Consider the following 19,631-nt stretch of genomic DNA (forward strand, 5'->3'; position numbering starts at 1 on the left):
CAGTCATGGTGATAACCACCCCAGAATTGGTGTCAGTCAATAACCCTGACTTTATTGTTCAGTAGCACAATAAGTAATAACCCTGACCTTATTGTTCAGTAGCATTGCTATTTCAAATCACCTAAATTTGGTTCAGTGGCAATGCGGTAAATATCTCGCCCTCCTTTATCCCTTAATCTATAAAAAATTATTTGCTCCTAGTGAAACAAAAAACAAATAGAGTGCTGCTCCCAAAAAAGTAGAAAATAACCTTTATAACAATGTAAACGTACACTTGGTGCGCATCTCTACATTTATAGCCATACAATATACACTTGTGAACCTTCTCAATACGAAATGGCTAACAAACAGCAACTTTAAAATAAATAAGTGCAATGCGCCATATGAAAAGTGAAATCAGCCTTATAAAAAGTGCTCAGTCCAACATATATTCTCTGAGATTCAATCAAATCTTGAAAGGTGGTAAGAAAACTTGATTCCTGCACCAAATAAATGATCCGTCTCTAACCAAAAATATTTATCTCACTTTCCAGTGAAAGTGCATTCTTGTGTGCTCGTACTCAGCACTCATCTCATGGACAGGATACTTTCACACCTCCACAGCATAATGTGACAGACACCAGAAGGAATCTTCTTGCGCAACAAACAGATATTCCCTCGGGTGAAGAAGATCAAAGGACCTCAATGGTCTTCTATCGTAAAACTATTTTTTATTTAAAATAAGCAGACATATACTCAGAAACATAAGAAGTATAGGAGCACATAAGAAACAGACACCAAAGCCTTGAGGATCAGCATGTATATGACATCACCGGCTAGGACCCCGCCCAACATGTTTCGCCACTAATCAGCATAGTCAGGGGAATAGAGCATCTCCTTTATTCCTTCCCTGCATTTGTGGTCTGTGGCAAGTCTGTTTATCCCCCGAACCCACATTGGTGGCCAGTGACAGCCTACTCACTGTTTACTTGCCATATCTCAAGGTCCTTGTTCAGACCACAGCAGTCACATCTTAACCACTTCAAGTCCATATACTTTCACTTCCTTCCAGTTCAGGCCAATTTTCAGCTTTCAGTGCTATCACACTTTGAATGACAATTGCACCGTCATGCAACACTGTACCCATATGAAACTGTTTTTATATATATATATATATATATATATATGTATATATATATATATATATATATGTATGTATTACAAATATTTTGAAGAAAGTGTTTTTCTTATAAAATTTTGCAAATAAATAATCTTTCTTCATAAATCTTGGCCAAAGTATATTCATCTATTTTTTTAGTAAAAAATAAATAAATAAATAACCCAAATTAGTTTATAACCAAAAATTATAATTAAAAAAAAAAATTTAAATTTGTCCAATCAGCTATCACATGAATCAGGACCTCACACAGAGGTCCCGTACAACGATCCGGACACAGCCGGCACCGATCGCGGTGCCGCACGCTCCCAGGCAATGGATGCAGGGGACGTTTAAAACCGTCCACCTGCATCGTCAGCACTCCCGTCCAGCCGTTTATTGACATGGGCCAGACGGGAAGAGGTTAAGACTGTGGCAGGTTGCTGCATTCCTGTTGCAATTCTTCAAAAGTTGGGCCCACAGCCCTAGATACAGAGCTAGTATTGAATGTACCTGATTTCTACAGAAGGGAGTTTGTGTGTTTCTTTACATATTAAACAAATACTAACCAATGAATTGTGAAGCATAAGGCAGGTTTTTTTCAGCCGCTTTTAGTTTTTAGTCTTGTACGTTACATACTATAGATACTTTGATGGTTTTAGCTCTGATGTAAAGAAGACAAATACATTGTGTATGTATATAAGTTGCAGGTAAAATACAAGCTTTACAACTTGATGATGTTGTCTCATCTTTTATGCTGAAATAAAAATACTTTATTATTATACTCTTAATTTGTCACCTAGTAAAGAGTATCTCATGGACACCAAATTTTACTCTACACCACTTGACTGTTACTGAATGTGAGGCAAATTAGGGAAGACCTGGGCAGGTTCTTAAAAACAAATATGGTAAATTCAGACAATACTGTAAGCATAATCACATTAAAACATGTCTTTGTTTGAAATGGCTAGGAAATCATTTTTAAGCATCTTAAACAAAGAATGAAACCTGGTCAGAATATTGTAGAATTTATTTTTCTTGGTTTTTTGAACGTGGAGTTTTTAATCTTATCAGTTTTTATCAGTAAATTGACCAACCCATAGAGGTTGTATGTAAAGGCAGGAGATATATGTATAAACACACATAGGGATTTACTGTACTTCCTGCTAACATTTTTTACCTTGATCTAGTAATCTTACAACCTATATATGTATACTTTTTCAAAAAATTCTGTCATCCTGCCTTTTGTCTGTCGAAGGTGTTGTATCTTCATGAAAATAGAAAAGATGCTGCTGCGCTTATGAAATAAACCTGTGTACAAAAAAAAACGTGTGATGCAGCCGTCCTAATTGTGAACTAATAGACACAAAATATACCATATAGACCGCACATAAATGGTGTGACACACAGAACAGTTAATTATATTGATAATCATAATAACCAATACACATCTATAAAAACAATTTTCTTTAATGCAGTCCCAGTATGTGCAAATAAAGTGCAAATGTGCTGAATCCTTGATAGTAAACTCGGTATTAAGGTGACAAGTGCTTCACTGTGCTCAGACTGGTGCCCCACCTATCTCTAGGTAGGTCACTAGCACTTTAATTGGGACTATCCCAAAATGCCACGTGTTGCTGCGCTTTCCCGTATGTTCCATGACGTTGCTACTGGTAACCAGTGTGTTATCACCGGGTCACGTGGTAAGTGATAACCAGTAATCCTTCTCTGGGGCTAGTTTGATGCTAGCACTACTCCTCCACTCCACAAGCAATGTAGTATGTTGTCAGTAGAGATGAGCGAATCGAACCAGGCGAAGTGGAATTAGTTTCGAATTTCAGGAAAAATTCAATTCGCGGCGAATCCGAATATTAGCATACTTCGGGTGCGCGAACCGGATTTTTCCCGATCAGCCGGCAAAAGTGTCCCTGCAGAGAGCTCCGCTATTTCTGACAGTTCCTTCACATGTACAGCGGTTGAAACATTGTATCTATTTGTTTCCATTTAGGATACAGATGTTTTTATTCGGAAATAGATACAATGTTTCAACCGCTGTAAATGTGAAGGAACTGTCAGAGAACTGTCAGAAATAGCGGAGCTCTCTGCAGATACACTTTTTGCTGTACTGGAATACTTCTTCTTTTCATTCTTCTTTTCATTCTTCTCATTCTTCTTTTCATTCTTCTTTTCATTCTTCTTCTCATTCTTCTTTTCATTCTTCTTCTTCTTTTCATTCTTCTTTTCATTATTCTCATTCTTCTTTTCTTCTTCATGAAAAGAAGAATGAAAAGAAGAAGAAGAAGAATGAAAAGAAGAATGAAAAGAAGAAGAAGAATGAAAAGAAGAATGAGAAGAAGAATGAGAAGAAGAATGAGAAGAATGAAAAGAAGAATGAGAAGAATGAAAAGAAGAATGAAAAGAAGAAGAAGAAGAATGAAAAGAAGAAGAAGAATGAAAAGAAGAAGAATCTTTTCATTCTTCTTTTCATTCTTCTTCTTCTTCTTTTCATTCTTCTTCTTCTTTTCATTCTTCTTTTCATTCTTCTTCTTCTTCTTTTCATTCTTCTTCTTCTTTTCATTCTTCTTTTCATTCTTCTTCTTCTTCTTTTCATTTTTCTCATTCTTCTTTTCATTCTTCTCATTCTTCTTTTCATTCTTCTTCTTCTTTTCATTCCTCTTCTTCTTCTTTTCATTCTTCTTCTTCTTTTCATTCTTCTTTTCATTCTTCTTCTTCTTCTTTTCATTCTTCTTCTTCTTCTTTTCATTCTTCTTCTTCTTTTCATTCTTCTTCTTCTTCTTTTCATTCTTCTCATTCTTCTTTTCATTCTTCTTCTCATTCTTCTTTTCATTCTTCTCATTCTTCTTTTCTTCTTCATGAAAAGAAGAATGAGAAGAAGAATGAAAAGAAGAATGAAAAGAAGAAGAAGAATGAAAAGAAGAATGAGAAGAATGAAAAGAAGAATGAAAAGAAGAAGAAGAATGAAAAGAAGAATGAGAAGAAGAATGAAAAGAAGAATGAGAAGAAGAATGAAAAGAAGGATGAAAAGAAGAAGAAGAAGAATGAAAAGAAGAATGAAAAGAAGAATGAAAAGAAGAAGAAGAATCTTTTCATTCTTCTCATTCTTCTTTTCATTCTTCTTTTCATTCTTCTTCTTCTTCTTTTCATTCTTCTTCTTCTTTTCATTCTTCTTTTCATTCTTCTTCTTCTTCTTCTTTTCATTCTTCTTCTTTTCCTTCTTCTTCTTTTCATTCTTCTTTTCATTCTTCTTCTTCTTCTTTTCATTCTTCTTCTTTTCATTCTTCTTCTTTTCATTCTTCTTTTCATTCTTCTTCTTTTTCTTTTCATTCTTCTTCTTCTTCTTTTCATTCTCTTCTTTTCATTCTTTTCATTCTTCTTCTTCTTTTCATTCTTCTTCTTCTTTTCATTCTTCTTCTTCTTCTTCTTTTCATTCTTCTTTTCCTTCTTCTTTTCATTCTTCTCATTCTTCTTTTCCTTCTTCTTTTCATTCTTCTTCTCATTCTTCTTCTTCTTCTTTTCATTCTTCTTTTCATTCTTCTCATTCTTCTTTTCTTCTTCATGAAAAGAAGAATGAGAAGAAGAATGAAAAGAAGAATGAAAAGAAGAATGAAAAGAAGAATAAGAAGAAGAATGAAAAGAAGAATTAGAAGAATGAAAAGAAGAATGAGAAGAAGAAGAATGAAAAGAAGAATGAAAAGAAGAATGAGAAGAATGAAAAGAAGAATGAAAAGAAGAAGAAGAATGAAAAGAAGAATGAAAAGAAGAAAAAGAATCTTTTCATTCTTCTCATTCTTCTTTTCATTCTTCATCTTCTTTTCATTCTTCTTCTTCTTTTCATTCTTCTTTTCATTCTTCTTCTTTTCATTCTTCTTCTTCTTCTGAGGATGAGGATGAAGAAGAAGAAGAAGAAGTAGGATGAAAATAAGAATTCCAAGCCGGCAAAAAGTGTATCTGCAGAGCTCCGCTAAGTGTATCTGCAGAGCTCCGCTATTTCTGACAGTTCTCTGACATTCACTCCATACAGCGGTTGAAACATTGTATCTATTTGTTTCCATAAATGGAAACAAATAGATACAATGTTTCAACCGCTGTATGGAGTGAATGTCAGAGAACTGTCAGAAATAGCGGAGCTCTGCAGATACACTTAGCGGAGCTCTGCAGATACACTTTTTGCCGGCTTGGAATTCTTCTTATTTTCATCCTACTTCTTCTTCTTCATCCTCATCCTCATCCTCAGAAGAAGAGGATGAGGATGAAGAAGAAGAAGAAGAAGTAGGATGAAAATAAGAAGAATTCCAAGCCGGCAAAAAGTGTATCTGCAGAGCTCCGCTAAGTGTATCTGCAGAGCTCTGCTAAGAAATAGCGGAGCTCTGCAGATACACTTTTTGCCGGCTTGGAATTCTCCTTCTTCTCATCCTTCTTCTTCTTCTCATCCTTCTTCTTCTTCTCATCCTTCTCCTTCTTCTCATCCTTCTTCTTCTTCTTCTCATCCTTCTTCTTCTTCTCATCCTTCTCCTTCTTCTCATCCTTCTTCTTCTTCTCATCCTTCTTCTTCTTCTCATCCTTCTTCTTCTTCTCATCCTTCTCCTTCTTCTCATCCTTCTTCTTCTTCTCATCCTTCTTCTTCTTCTCATCCTTCTTCTTCTTCTCATCCTTCTCCTTCTTCTCATCCTTCTCCTTCTTCTCATCCTTCTTCTTCTTCTCATCCTTCTTCTTCTTCTCATCCTTCTCCTTCTTCTCATCCTTCTTCTTCTCATCCTTCTCCTTCTTCTCATCCTTCTTCTCATCCTTCTCCTTCTTCTCATCCTTCTTCTCATCCTTCTTCTCATCCTTCTCCTTCTTCTCATCCTTCTCCTTCTTCTCCTTCTTCTCATCCTTCTCCTTCTTCTCATCCTTCTCCTTCTTCTCATCCTTCTCCTTCTCCTTCTTCTCATCCTTCTCCTTCTTCTCATCCTTCTCCTTCTTCTCATCCTTCTCCTTCTCCTTCTTCTCATCCTTCTCCTTCTCCTTCTTCTCATCCTTCTCCTTCTCCTTCTTCTCATCCTTCTCCTTCTCCTTCTTCTTCTTCTCATCCTTCTCCTTCTTCTCATCCTTCTTCTTCTTCTCATCCTTCTCCTTCTTCTCATCCTTCTCCTTCTTCTCATCCTTCTCCTTCTTCTCATCCTTCTCCTTCTTCTCATCCTTCTCCTTCTTCTCATCCTTCTCCTTCTTCTTATCCTTCTCCTTCTTCTCATCCTTCTCCTTCTTCTCATCCTTCTCCTTCTTCTCACCCTTCTCCTTCTCCTTCTTCTCATCCTTCTCCTTCTTCTCATCCTTCTCCTTCTTCTCATCCTTCTCCTTCTCCTTCTTCTCATCCTTCTCCTTCTCCTTCTTCTCATCCTTCTCTTTCTTCTCATCCTTCTCCTTCTCCTTCTCCTTCTTCTCATCCTTCTCCTTCTTCTCATCCTTCTCCTTCTCCTTCTTCTCATCCTTCTCCTTCTCAGTCCAACATATATTCTCTGAGATTCAATCAAATCTTGAAAGGTGGTAAGAAAACTTGATTCCTGCACCAAATAGATCCATAAATGGAAACAAATAGATACAATGTTTCAACCGCTGTATGGAGTGAATGTCAGAGAACTGTCAGAAATAGCGGAGCTCTGCAGATACACTTAGCGGAGCTCTGCAGATACACTTTTTGCCGGCTTGGAATTCTTCTTATTTTCATCCTACTTCTTCTTCTTCATCCTCATCCTCATCCTCAGAAGAAGAAGAAGAGGATGAGGATGAAGAAGAAGAAGAAGAAGAAGAAGAAGAAGAAGAAGTAGGATGAAAATAAGAAGAATTCCAAGCCGGCAAAAAGTGTATCTGCAGAGCTCCGCTAAGTGTATCTGCAGAGCTCTGCTAAGAAATAGCGGAGCTCTGCAGATACACTTTTTGCCGGCTTGGAATTCTCCTTCTTCTCATCCTTCTCCTTCTTCTCATCCTTCTTCTTCTTCTTCTCATCCTTCTTCTTCTTCTCATCCTTCTCCTTCTTCTCATCCTTCTTCTTCTTCTCATCCTTCTTCTTCTTCTCATCCTTCTTCTTCTTCTCATCCTTCTTCTTCTTCTCATCCTTCTCCTTCTTCTCATCCTTCTTCTTCTTCTCATCCTTCTTCTTCTTCTCATCCTTCTTCTTCTTCTCATCCTTCTCCTTCTTCTCATCCTTCTCCTTCTTCTCATCCTTCTTCTTCTTCTCATCCTTCTTCTGCTTCTCATCCTTCTCCTTCTTCTCATCCTTCTTCTTCTCATCCTTCTCCTTCTTCTCATCCTTCTTCTCATCCTTCTCCTTCTTCTCATCCTTCTTCTCATCCTTCTCCTTCTTCTCATCCTTCTCCTTCTTCTCATCCTTCTCCTTCTTCTCCTTCTTCTCATCCTTCTCCTTCTTCTCATCCTTCTCCTTCTTCTCATCCTTCTCCTTCTTCTCATCCTTCTCCTTCTTCTCATCCTTCTCCTTCTTCTCATCCTTCTCCTTCTTCTCATCCTTCTCCTTCTTCTCATCCTTCTCCTTCTCCTTCTTCTCATCCTTCTCCTTCTCCTTCTTCTCATCCTTCTCCTTCTCCTTCTTCTTCTTCTCATCCTTCTCCTTCTTCTCATCCTTCTTCTTCTTCTCATCCTTCTTCTTCTCATCCTTCTCCTTCTTCTCATCCTTCTCCTTCTTCTCATCCTTCTCCTTCTTCTCATCCTTCTCCTTCTTCTCATCCTTCTCCTTCTTCTCATCCTTCTCCTTCTTCTTATCCTTCTCCTTCTTCTCATCCTTCTCCTTCTTCTCATCCTTCTCCTTCTTCTCACCCTTCTCCTTCTCCTTCTTCTCATCCTTCTCCTTCTTCTCATCCTTCTCCTTCTCCTTCTTCTCATCCTTCTCCTTTTCCTTCTTCTCATCCTTCTCCTTCTCCTTCTTCTCATCCTTCTCTTTCTTCTCATCCTTCTCCTTCTCCTTCTTCTCATCCTTCTCCTTCTTCTCATCCTTCTCCTTCTCCTTCTTCTCATCCTTCTCCTTCTTCTCATCCTTCTCCTTCTCCTTCTTCTCATCCTTCTCCTTCTTCTCATCCTTCTCCTTCTCCTTCTCCTTCCTCATCTCCAAGGGCATTTAAATTAAAGGTACAGTGTTCTGCACTAATATAAAGGCTCTCTGAAGCCTAGAAACCCTTTATATAAGTTAAATTCGTAGCAAATAAATTCGCATCGAATCGAATTTCTTCCTCAAATTCGGCGAATCAGCCGAATCGAATTTTTGAATAATTCGCTCATCTCTAGTTGTCAGCATAGAAAAAAAAAAACCTGACATCCCATAGTGTAAAACTGTATAATTTTAATATTGGGGATAAATAGTTGAAATAAAACTCACAAAATAAGTGCCTAACCCTCGGCACTGAGTGTGTTCAGCTCTATTGATTTGTATTGGAAGAAAAAGATGGCCGCCGCATTCCAAAGGGCAGAAGTGACGTCGGTGGAAGTTACATCATCAAACCTCATGTATCTTCATGACAAACTCCTAGTTCTATCCAGCTGCTATTACAAGTTCAATTCGAGCCATCACTCGCTGTCTACAATTAATTCTTCAAAATGTAGATGAAACAAGTAATTTAGGAGTTCAGCTCCAGAAATTGAAACAGGGCTGAAAAGGACTTCCAAATGCTGTATATCCCTCTATTGGATCTAAACTAGATATAAAAAGGCAATGAGGGATTCAATCATACCATAAATTGCCATATCAAGTGGAATGTGTGTGCTAAAACATGGGTGTAAAAAAATATATTTTGAAGTAATGTGCATATTGTCTTTTTTTATTTTCAGGTGGTAACAACCCATGCACAGGAACAACAAGGAGGGGCCCAGGCACGCAGAAAGCGGGTATGTGCATTACAGTCTGGTAAATAACTAACATATAGGGCTAGGTGTGACTGCAAGGTTAACGGCTGAGACAGACACACCCATAGAGAATTACTGTACAAATGCAAAGTGCATGTTAACATCGACAAAGCTACTTTCTGCATTGAATAACGTGGCTATAGCTGTGACATGATCTTTTCCTTAATTCGGCCAAACTGAGCTGGATCAGACATTTTCTATTCAAAAGATTTTTATTAAGTTTTCAAAAGAGAGTATCTAAATATACATACAGACAGTGAATGACATGGCATGATAGATATAAGTACATACTGTTGAATAAGAAGCCATTCATAAGACAAGCACAGTGTAAGGGGGGGGGGTGTTAGGTGCCCTGGGGGTCTTGGGCAGGTTAAAGACCCTTCTCAGTTTGGGTCATTTGTTTGGGTCATTTGTTCTAGGTGGATGCAATGGTCATGGTTCTAGGAATGTGGTGTCAAAGCCCATCATTAGGTATTTATCAATCTAGGGTTGACAAATCTGTGAATATAATGGAATCATGTTAGTGTTGTTTTACCATTATTGAGAGATGCAGTACATAATCATTTCCCTATTTCCTTGGGATTTTAAAAATGCCATATAACAACATAATTCGCTTAAATCTTAAAATATTTCCTACAAATGTATTTAATATACATGTTTAAAAACACATACAGTGAGGTTTATTTACTAAAGCTGGTTCACTTAGACTCTCGTGTACATACCTGTACATATTAGTAGTGAAACCAATCAGCTTACAGGTTTTATTGCTAAAGCTTAAGCCCCCAGTCACATCGAGTGTGACTTGGCATTTGGAAATCGTATGCAAAGTCGTACCCTATTGTCCACTATTACAGCGGTCATATCGGTGCGGTTCTGAGTTGGCCGGAGCCGCACCGATTTCTAAAGTAGCGCATGCACTACTTTCGGTGCGATTTTCATAGACATCTGTGTCAGATGTCTTGCAGATCGCACCTCAAATCGGCAAGTCACCCGATTTTGAAATCATTCGACTTCACTGTAAGTCGCACGATTTAAAAATTGGCTTTGATGTGACCGGAGTGTGACTGAGCAAGCTGAGGTAAGAAGTTAATTGGCTACCATGCACAAGTGCACAAGAGTCTGAGTGAACCAGCTTTAGTAAATAAACCCCAGTGTGTATATAGACAATTCATATACTGGATAATAATGACGCAGATTAGGGATACATCCGCTCCTCAACCACCTCTATATATAAACACAAATTGAGTTATGCTTGAATATGATGAATTTGCTGTAAGCTGTTCAGTACACTTCACATAGATTATACAAGCTGGCTGCTTTCTTCATTAGTAGTGATATAGACTCTTGTATCATACAAGTTGCTGCCTGATGGCTTTTTTGGTAAATTGGTGCAGTCAGCATTGGTCATTATGGCCTCGGCAATGACAGTCCGCCTGTGAACTAACACCTCTCTATAGTATGCTTGCATGTCTGCTAGATAATTGGTTAGCAGTTTGGAAATATTTTGTGAAATTTGGGAGCCCTAAATGTCCCCTAAACTTATGCTGGTAAAGGCGTGTTATGAATAGGTGGCAGGGGCGGACTGACCATTTGAAAACTCGCAGTGCCCGAGGGCCCAGGGTCAGTAGGGTGCCCCATGAGATGTCCCTGGTACCTTTTTCATAGGCTTTTTTGAGTTTGGGCAAGGACACAGGGGCCCCATGATCCCCTATTGCCCGGGGGCCCCATGAGTTGTCAGTCCACCCCTGATAGGTGGGGTTTGGTGTGTCCTCCTATGAAAGCAAGGACTATTTTCTATAAGATGCCGAGGTGTCAGCTGCAATCTGGATGACCCTGAATAAGTAGAAGGTAGAAGGGTCACCTTGACTGTAGCTATTCTCCCGAACCATGGATTAGACATTTTCAAGTCTTTTGAGTACCTGTCAGTTCTACTGGTTGAAAGATATTGGGGCAAACAGGTGTGGGTTTGAAAACCTTGTCTATCATGTCAGAGCACACTCTTACATTTCTTCATATCACTAGGATAATTGTCTGACTCTGTACTGTAAGGTAGCCCATAGGTATTTCACTGATCCCTGCTGAACCTGCTAAGTTTCGATCCATGTAAGGCCAGCTTAAGAGTAGCAGAAGACACCAGTAGAGGACATGATAGTCCTGTTGTTATTTTAATGAATCCAGATCCCCTGCATTACAGCAGCTAACTTTATCAGCTTATGCTATCCATTAGTGGGAAGTGACATATCGTTTGCTCTTCCATTGGTGTGGCACATCTGTTTCTGTGCTCATGGCCCTGGGGGAAGCTGGACTGTTCTTGAGTAAATAATACTTTTTCCTTGTTAAAGTGATTGTTTTTTTTCAATTTTAATAACAAGTATGTCATACTTGCCTACATATCAGCTGCCCCACCAGCAGGGCCATTTTAATAGCATCATGGGCGCATTGGTAAAGCAATGCACTGGGGCCCTACAAGCCTGCCCCAATTTCAACCTTTTTTTTTCACGTTTGTGGTTGGGGGCGGTAAAGCCATGCAGTTGAGTTGTGATTTTACTGCTCCCCCTCCCCTGCCCAACCGCTCACCAAATGCAACCTATTCAAATAAAATGGTCAGTGCTGCAACTTCCCCGCAACCGTGTGCAATGCACGTGGTTGTGGTGGGGGTAATGCAGCATTTAGGGGTTAAAACAGTTGGTAACATATCTCTTCCGAATTGCTTTTCAGAGGATTGGCAGTCTTTTTCAGTGAGATACTCAGAGCAGCAGAGGGAGGGACATCTTCAATTGTCAATGGGAAGGGTGGTGTTTACTCCAGGCACCAATTTTCCATCCTGTAGTGTGTATACTCCAATTTGCCACCTGTCCTGCACACCTTCACATACACACGGAAAGCACAGTGCTGTGTGTGTGTCTATGTATATATCTGGAGGTGGAGTATGGGTAGGGCTGCCAGGGTAGATACAGCAGGTATTGGATAGCACATAAATCTCACAGGATTTCTGTGAGTGAGATATGGAGTAACAGGATCAGCACAGACAGCTAAGTGACAGTTCATGGACTCTCGGCTCAGTAATTATTTGCAACTTGGAGCTGGAAATGGCACTCATATACGTTGCGACACTGCTAAGAAAAAACTACAGTTAAAGTTAAAAGTATGCAGACAGTGCAGTCAGTTTTCTATGCTACCTCAGCACTGCCAGCAGCATCCCCCTATGTCAGATTGGCCCTGATGGGGCCCCATGTGCACCTGGTGCCCCTGGGCAGTGCCAGCACTTCCTATAGTGACACACATGAGAGCTGGATCGCAAACCGGGCTGTGTGCAACTATTGACACACACAGTGCTGCTCTGCCCCACCCCCTGCTTCCTCATTGGATTTGATTGACAAGAGCAAGAGTCAATGGCTCTCCCTGCTGCCTCTATGCCCAGTGAGGGTAGAGAGAGAGCAGTGTCACTACTTTCGGATGCAGCGCTTGATTGAGATTGGGCTCAGGTAAGTATTTGGGGGGGGGGGGGGCTGACAATATAAATTTGTTTTACCTTCATCTAGAGAATGCATTAAGGTAAAACATCTTTAGTCTTTACTATAAGCTATAAGAGACAGTAGATATGGGATGGGAACATCTAACCCAGCCTTATAATTTTTGCAGCACAATTAGCCATCTAGGAGCTGCCAGCATCTACACAAATGGCAGTATCCACAAACATGCAATCTTCTGTTACTTCAACCAGGACTGATTGGGAAAACTTTGCAAAAATAAAAATATTAAGACACCTGTTGCTGAACTCTTACTGAAAATACAAGCTGCCTCTGACTTCATTACATTCCAAGGCACTGACCCTAAACAAATATGCAGATCATTATGGTAAGAAAACAAGCAGGTGTGCAGAAAAAGCAGGCTGTAAATTTCTCTCTGCAAAGGTTTCCTTCTTGTAAATTGGCACCCAAGTACTGCTTGAATCAGACATTTTTTTTAAAAGGGAAGCCTTGAGGTTGCATCAAAAATGTTTACACACCAAACAGTGATAAAACTGACAGCTTGGTTAAGCAGGTCTTGATGTGCTGACAAACCCTGCAACTTCTGTGCAGTTCCATGTTCGACTTGTCTGAAGACTGGCAGTAACTTTGGAATGATGTGACTTGTGTGGAGTATGTCTAAGTACGCCTTCTAGTGTTCATTTTGCTTTATAACATGAGCAGAGTTTCTCTCATTGTATCAAGGATGTCAAATGTAAAAGAATCAAATTCTGAATTTAGGTTTCATACCTTAGTGTACCAAGCATAGCATGGTTAAAATGTAAAATCCTTTATTCCACATTTGTTATTCAATTATTCATTATTTCATTCAATATTTTTGTTTACCTAGGTTCTTACTCAGGCCAGTGAAGGAAAAATATTTTTTAGACTGCTTAAATTTATTTTTCTTTTCAAACTGTTACTTTTTCAGTGCTATCCTTTTCATCTTTTTAAATAGATATTGCTAAGTGAAATATTAAGGGCTCATTCATTTGGATGTAAAGAGCACCGTGTTCTGGTCAGTAAAGTGTATAAGGCAGCAGAAGTGTATGTCTTGGGCCCTTGCACACGGCTGTGATCTCATCAGTAAGACTGCACTGCATAGAGATACAATGAATCAAATTAGAAAGTTTGTATCAATGGTTACTAATTTACAAACACATATCTATACCACGCATATGCATGCATACACATAAATTAGAGCTAGAGGAATGGAAGAATTATTCAGATTTGTACATTTACGCTGTGAAACCTAAAAGGGCAAGAATAGCAGTGATTTGTAGAAGTATCATGCAACATTTCTTCAGTCTATGACTGTCTCCTGAAACATGGCCCCAGTCTCCCAACAGCTCCTATATCATGTTTATAATCTTTGACTATCTCTTGTAGCATTCCTATTGTCTTTTACCTCTCTTGTATGTGTCTGCTTTATGTTTCTGCATTACATTGACTAAATATAATGTGTGGGCCCTTTTGTTAGGGGCCACACTCAAGACCTCATAGACTAAGAGTGTTGCCCATTACTGCACTAAGCAATATTGATGAAAGGAAGCATAACCCTAATGAGTAACATGTACAGGTGCCAATGCAATTGAAAAGGGTATACGCAGCCATACTTGTGTACATGCCAATGGCTTCTGCATCTGCATTTACCTGAGCATGTGCATACAACGTATTTCCCTACATGTGCCACATTTGGGTAAAATATGCTGTATACACACGTGTGGGTAAACGCTGATGCAGAAGCTATCGGTGAACACACGAATGCATGCGCCTGCTTACAGCCATTCATTTGTATAGGCAGCTTTACCCGGTACCTGCAGGCCCTCAGGACAGGAAAGTGCCAGGGATTTCATGCTAGAGGACTTTGAAGCCTCTAAGCCCTGGTGCACATATGTGCGTTCCTGCTGGCCATGTTTTGTAAGGGTACGAGAGCCCATTCATTTGAATGGACTCCCGCGCTTCGGGACATGCAGGGAAGAAGGCCCTGCACTTCTTTGGAAACCGCAGCCCGCACGGGAACCTCTGCTCCCAGCGGTTGCGATTTCCAATGCGGGCGGTGTGCCATTAGAATTAATGGCACCCGCCCGCGGTTCCGCATTCTTCCGTGTGGGTGGTGCAGCTGCACGGATTTTTGTGCGGATCTGCAGCGGCACCACCCGCACAGATGTGAACCTAGCCTTCATGACTGTGTGCATGAGACCTTAGAAGGTTGAGAACGTTTTATTTGTTATATCAACAGGTGCTAGTTATTTTATAACTCGGCTGATAAATCAAGGAAACCTCACTGATAATTTCCATTTCTTTTGCCTTCCCAAATAGCATGTGGATCCAGCAGGAAGCTCGGTTCCATTGCGTCGTTCCAAGAGAAGATGGGTCCTCACTACGATAGTTTTAGAGGAAAATGAGATTGGACCCTTCCCAAAGAAAGCTGGAGATGTAAGGAAAAAGACTGCTATTAGCATTTTTTTTTAAAATATATCCTGAAAAACCTGTAGCTGTATGTGTTGAAGAAGATTTCTGAAAAACTCTATAAAAAGCGAGATCATGTTATTTTGCTAAAATTACATCTACAGTAATATAGAAATGATTAGCATTCTACCTTGTACTTGATAAGAGAGCAGCTGTAGGCATGTAAGCAGTCTGATCGCTGACACCTGCTTATTCTTTGTTCCCATATCCAGCTATATCACATAGACATCAACAAATGCATGGAGACAATTATACAACTTGTCCATTATTTCGTGGAAGGAGAGCTTTTTTCCTTATATAGTGGAGTGCTGTTACATTTTAACATGTCCTCGCGGGGGGGTTGTAAAAACACGTTACCACCCCCCAAACTGCAAATTAAAATAAAACCTTACTGTTCTGAGCTCCCTATAAGGCAGCTTTCACACTGATGTGCTGAGGTTTACATGCACCGCAGGTGCCGCTCAGTGCATCTGTGACTTTCCTGGGTTAGCTATGCTTTGCTTTAGACTTCCATTATATCCTTCAGGTGCGGTGCACTTTCTAAAAAGCTCACCAAAACCCCTGCATTCAGGAGTTCTGGTGCGCTTTCAGAAAGTGAATCAAACCAACAGGATATAATAGAAGACTATGGCTAAGCACAGCAAACCCATAGGAAAGCTGCAAGTACACTGTTGGTAAACCACAGCGCATCAGTGTTAAAGCAGTCTTATATGAATATGACCAGTTTATTGCTCCTCACTGACCTAAAGATGTCTTCTTTCCTGCTGCTGACACCACTCTGGAGGATGCTAGCTGGGATAAGAGGCGGAGTGCAGTTGGTATCACTGCACATGGGACAGGAGCCAGCACTAGAGAGGAAGCATCTGCTTTCGTGGCTCTTGCTCCCTACTACAGCTCCAACTTTACAAATAGTCCCTCTGCATTGCACTCTGTTTGATGCTCTGGGATGGTGGGTCAGCAAGCCCAGACTGCGATCTACCAGTCACCTGGCCGCAATCTACTGGTAGATCGCAATCTACAGGTTACTGATCCCCACTTTAAAGTGTATCTAATCCCAAACTTTATCTTCCTGGGACAGGAGGTGTTCTTTTGTCTGCATACATAAACTAGGCATGGATGATAAAAATGTTTGTGATTTTAGCACAGCAGATAGAGTGTACAGGAAGCTACCATCTCACACTTTTTGGCAGGAACAAGTTTTTTATTTTCACTATTCAGATATAACAAAACACTTCTGTTGGTACATTTAACACACTAAAAGGTAGCAAATATTAGACATTCATTCTTGATGTTTACATAATCTTTGGGAGAAGTGAAAAGAAATTTTACTGAAATCTCAATACTGAGAGTTGTAAGGAAAGAGGGTGATGGAACCAGACTTCTCATACTGCATTTTTGGCTCTGTTTTATACACTGTGCTCACAACTGTGCATTGTTTCTAGCTATTCAATGACAGGGCAGACAACTACTCTATCAAGTATCTGATCAGTGGTCCTGGAGTGGATGAAGCCCCAGAGATAGGCTTGTTCCACGTCAATGATCTCACTGGGGAGGTGTATGTGAACCGAGTTATTGACCGGGAGAAGACACCCCTATTTATTGTGAGTATGATTACCACAAGGCTTGTATATCTCCTAATAGACTTCCCTAAGGCCACGAGACACTGTAAGAATATAGGACACTTTCAACTCATAAAACATATTCTGTAAGATTGCTGCTGGACATCTGGCAGTAAAATGCTCAGGTTTCATCAAACTGTAATCTTGTGACTTCTGAATAATGTGTCAAACCCAATTTTTAATATAGATTGTCTGGCATATTAAGACAATAGATTTGACATGGACAATTCTTCGTGTATGATCTAGCTTTAACTTCCAAACCCTCACACTTAACCATTCAAATTAAATCAATTACTAATTTTATCAGATTGTAGTACAGCTCAGTGATCTTGCTTCAAAGGTGAATTCTCCAAATATAATGAGGATATCATCATCTGTCATCATTCTGTTTGTTTGTGGTCATATGCTATCCAAGTCTGTTTCCTCCTGTTTAATAGCCTCATTGTTTTCTGTACAGGTGCGTTTTGATGCTGCAGATAGATTAACTGGACAGATCTTGGACAAATCTCTAATTTTTAATGTAGAAGTGAGGGACAAGAATGACAATGCCCCCAGATTTTCTCAAAGTGTGTATAATATCACACTGAAAGAGACCACTAACCTTGGTGAGTATGTGTTACATTACAATAATTTTTCGGCTTTGTGGGTTGGATCTTTAGAGCCTAAAGGTTTAAGATTTGAAAAATGTACAGTTTTTTGTGAACACCACCCAAACATTTTAGGGCAATTTCAGCAAAATTATGTTTTTCCTAAAACAGACATAGGTATATGTGTATTTCTGGTAGTTTGAACTCTCTGGTTTCTAAAGTTCTTCAGCTTTCATTTTGATTTAATTTAAGTCATTGTCCTGGAATGAGTGTGGAGGATAGATTGGAGTTTTAACACTTACTTGATTGAATGATGTTTTCAAGTCATTGACTCACTAGGCTGTAAAGTTAGGATGACAATGAAAGCACTGAAGCCTGTATATTGGTAGCTCTTTGGAGCTTCACTTTAATAATTTAGAATCACTTTTATAGCCAGACGGAGACCAGGTTCAACTCCAAATATGAAGATGTCTATACCAAATTGGTCCTTGTTGTGTAATTCAATTTACCTTCATTTAATTAAGTATATATTACTGAACTAATTAAACAATATGGTTTAAGATAGCATTCCCTTTTATTTTCAGATAGTCCCATTTTCCAAGTCTCAGCAACAGACGATGACAAAGAAGACAGTCCAAATTCTGCTTTTTATTATTACTTAATCAAACAGATACCTGAACTTCCAAATGTCAAATTCACCATTGATCCTAAAAACGGTCTGATTCGTGGGGAAGGCTGCTTGAGTTATGAGGTGGGTTGTTCACAGCACTGATTTTTCTTGTTATTACCATTATTATTCATTTTGCATAATCTGGGAAAGTCACAAAAGAGCCGCACAAGAATCAACATGAACAAAAAGTAGAAGGATCCTGTCTGCAAGAGCTTACAGCAAATAGGGAAATAAGACAAAAGGAACATATACTTATTTTATACAAAAGACTAGCTATATGTTATTATACAACCCATTGTTTTTTACAGAATAAGAGGGAAGTAATCTTCTGGCTTCTCCACAATGCCATGTAATGCGTCCTTGGCAAAGGAGGCTGGATCCTGCCCCTGGCCACCTAACAATTAGGCCAGAATACATCAACCTCTCCACCTGCTGGTTCATGTCAGAAAAGTGCTGTAGCACAGAATAGAATATGTTAACAAGATGGAGGAACTTTGTTACATGGAGAAAGAATAAATGGAAAAGTTTAGAAAGATTTGGGGTAGGTGGTATGGGTTTAAAACATCAGAAAAATATTTAAAAATAAAAGGTCCCTCGGTAGTAGAATCAGAGAATTTAAATGATTAACCACTTGCCTACCAGGCACTTATACCCCCTTATTTACCAGGCCAATTTTCAGCTTTCAGCGCTGTCGCACTTTGATTGACAATTGCGCGGTCATGCAACATCATACCCATATGAAATTTTGATCATTTTTTTCTCACAAATAGAGCTTTCTTTTGGTGGTATTTAATCGCCACTGGGCGCTTTACTTTTTGCGCTTTAAATAAAAAAAAGTGCAAAAAATGTGAAAAAAATAAGTTTCTTTGTTTCTATTATAAAATTTTTCAAACAGGTATTTTTTCTCCTTCACTGATGTGCGTTGATGAGGCAGCACTGATGGGCACTGATAGGCGGCACTGATGGGCACTGATAGGCAGCACTAAAGGGCACTGATAGGCAGTACTAATGAGGTGGCACGGATAGGCGGCACTGATAGACAGCACTATTGAGGTGTCACGGATAGGCGGCACTAATATGCAGCACTGATAGGCGGCACTGATAGGTGACACTGATTATGGGTATTGATAGACGGCACTGACTGGCATCACTGCTGGGCACTGACTGGCGGCACTGACTGGCACAACCCCTGGGCACTGACTGGTGGCACTGACTGGCAGCACTGCTGGGCGGCACTGGTGGGTGGCACTGGTGGGCAGCACTGGTGGGTGGGCACAGGTGGGTGGCACTGGTGGGCACAGTTGGGTGGGCACAGGTGGGTGGCACTGCTGGGCACAGGTAGGTGGCACTTCTGGGCACAGGTAGGTGGCACTGCAGAGTGGCACAGGTGGGTGCACTGCTGGGCACAGGTGGGTGCACTGCTGGGCACAGGTGGGTGATCTGCTGGGCACGGGTGGGTGGAGCTAGTGGGCGCACTGCTGGGCACAGGTGGGCGGAACTTGCGCGTGGCACTGCGGGGCACCGATCATCAGGGCACTGATCATCAGTGCCCTGATGATCGGTGCCGATCCCCGCTCTGACAACTGTTGGTTCTCGGCAGTACTTTCCTCACGATCTGACAGCGTGAGGAAAGTGCAGCCAAGAACCGGCACTTGCATTTCCCTCTGATCAGCGTGTCATTGGACACCGCTGATCACGTGGTAAAAGGCCGCTGTGATTGGCCTTTTACCA

At 40.1% G+C, this 19,631-nt stretch overlaps 1 protein-coding gene across 2 annotated transcripts in view; it reads left to right on the plus strand.

Moving 5' to 3' along the window:
- Positions 1 to 19,631, plus strand: part of LOC149440439 (cadherin-like protein 26) — a 113,117-nt gene that overhangs the window by 50,260 nt on the left and 43,226 nt on the right. For both annotated transcript variants that reach the window (XM_089658662.1, XM_089658663.1), the window contains exons 2-6: positions 8,969 to 9,025; positions 14,875 to 14,991; positions 16,467 to 16,625; positions 17,101 to 17,248; positions 17,815 to 17,981. In XM_089658662.1, coding sequence (XP_089514788.1) covers positions 8,969 to 9,025; positions 14,875 to 14,991; positions 16,467 to 16,625; positions 17,101 to 17,248; positions 17,815 to 17,981 — 648 coding nt within the window. The remainder of the gene's footprint in view (positions 1 to 8,968; positions 9,026 to 14,874; positions 14,992 to 16,466; positions 16,626 to 17,100; positions 17,249 to 17,814; positions 17,982 to 19,631) is intronic.

Source organism: Staurois parvus, unplaced genomic scaffold (genome assembly GCF_062004578.1).
Source record: "Staurois parvus isolate SC_StPar_1 unplaced genomic scaffold, SC_StPar_1.0 ptg001087l, whole genome shotgun sequence".
NCBI classification, from domain to species: domain Eukaryota; kingdom Metazoa; phylum Chordata; class Amphibia; order Anura; family Ranidae; genus Staurois; species Staurois parvus.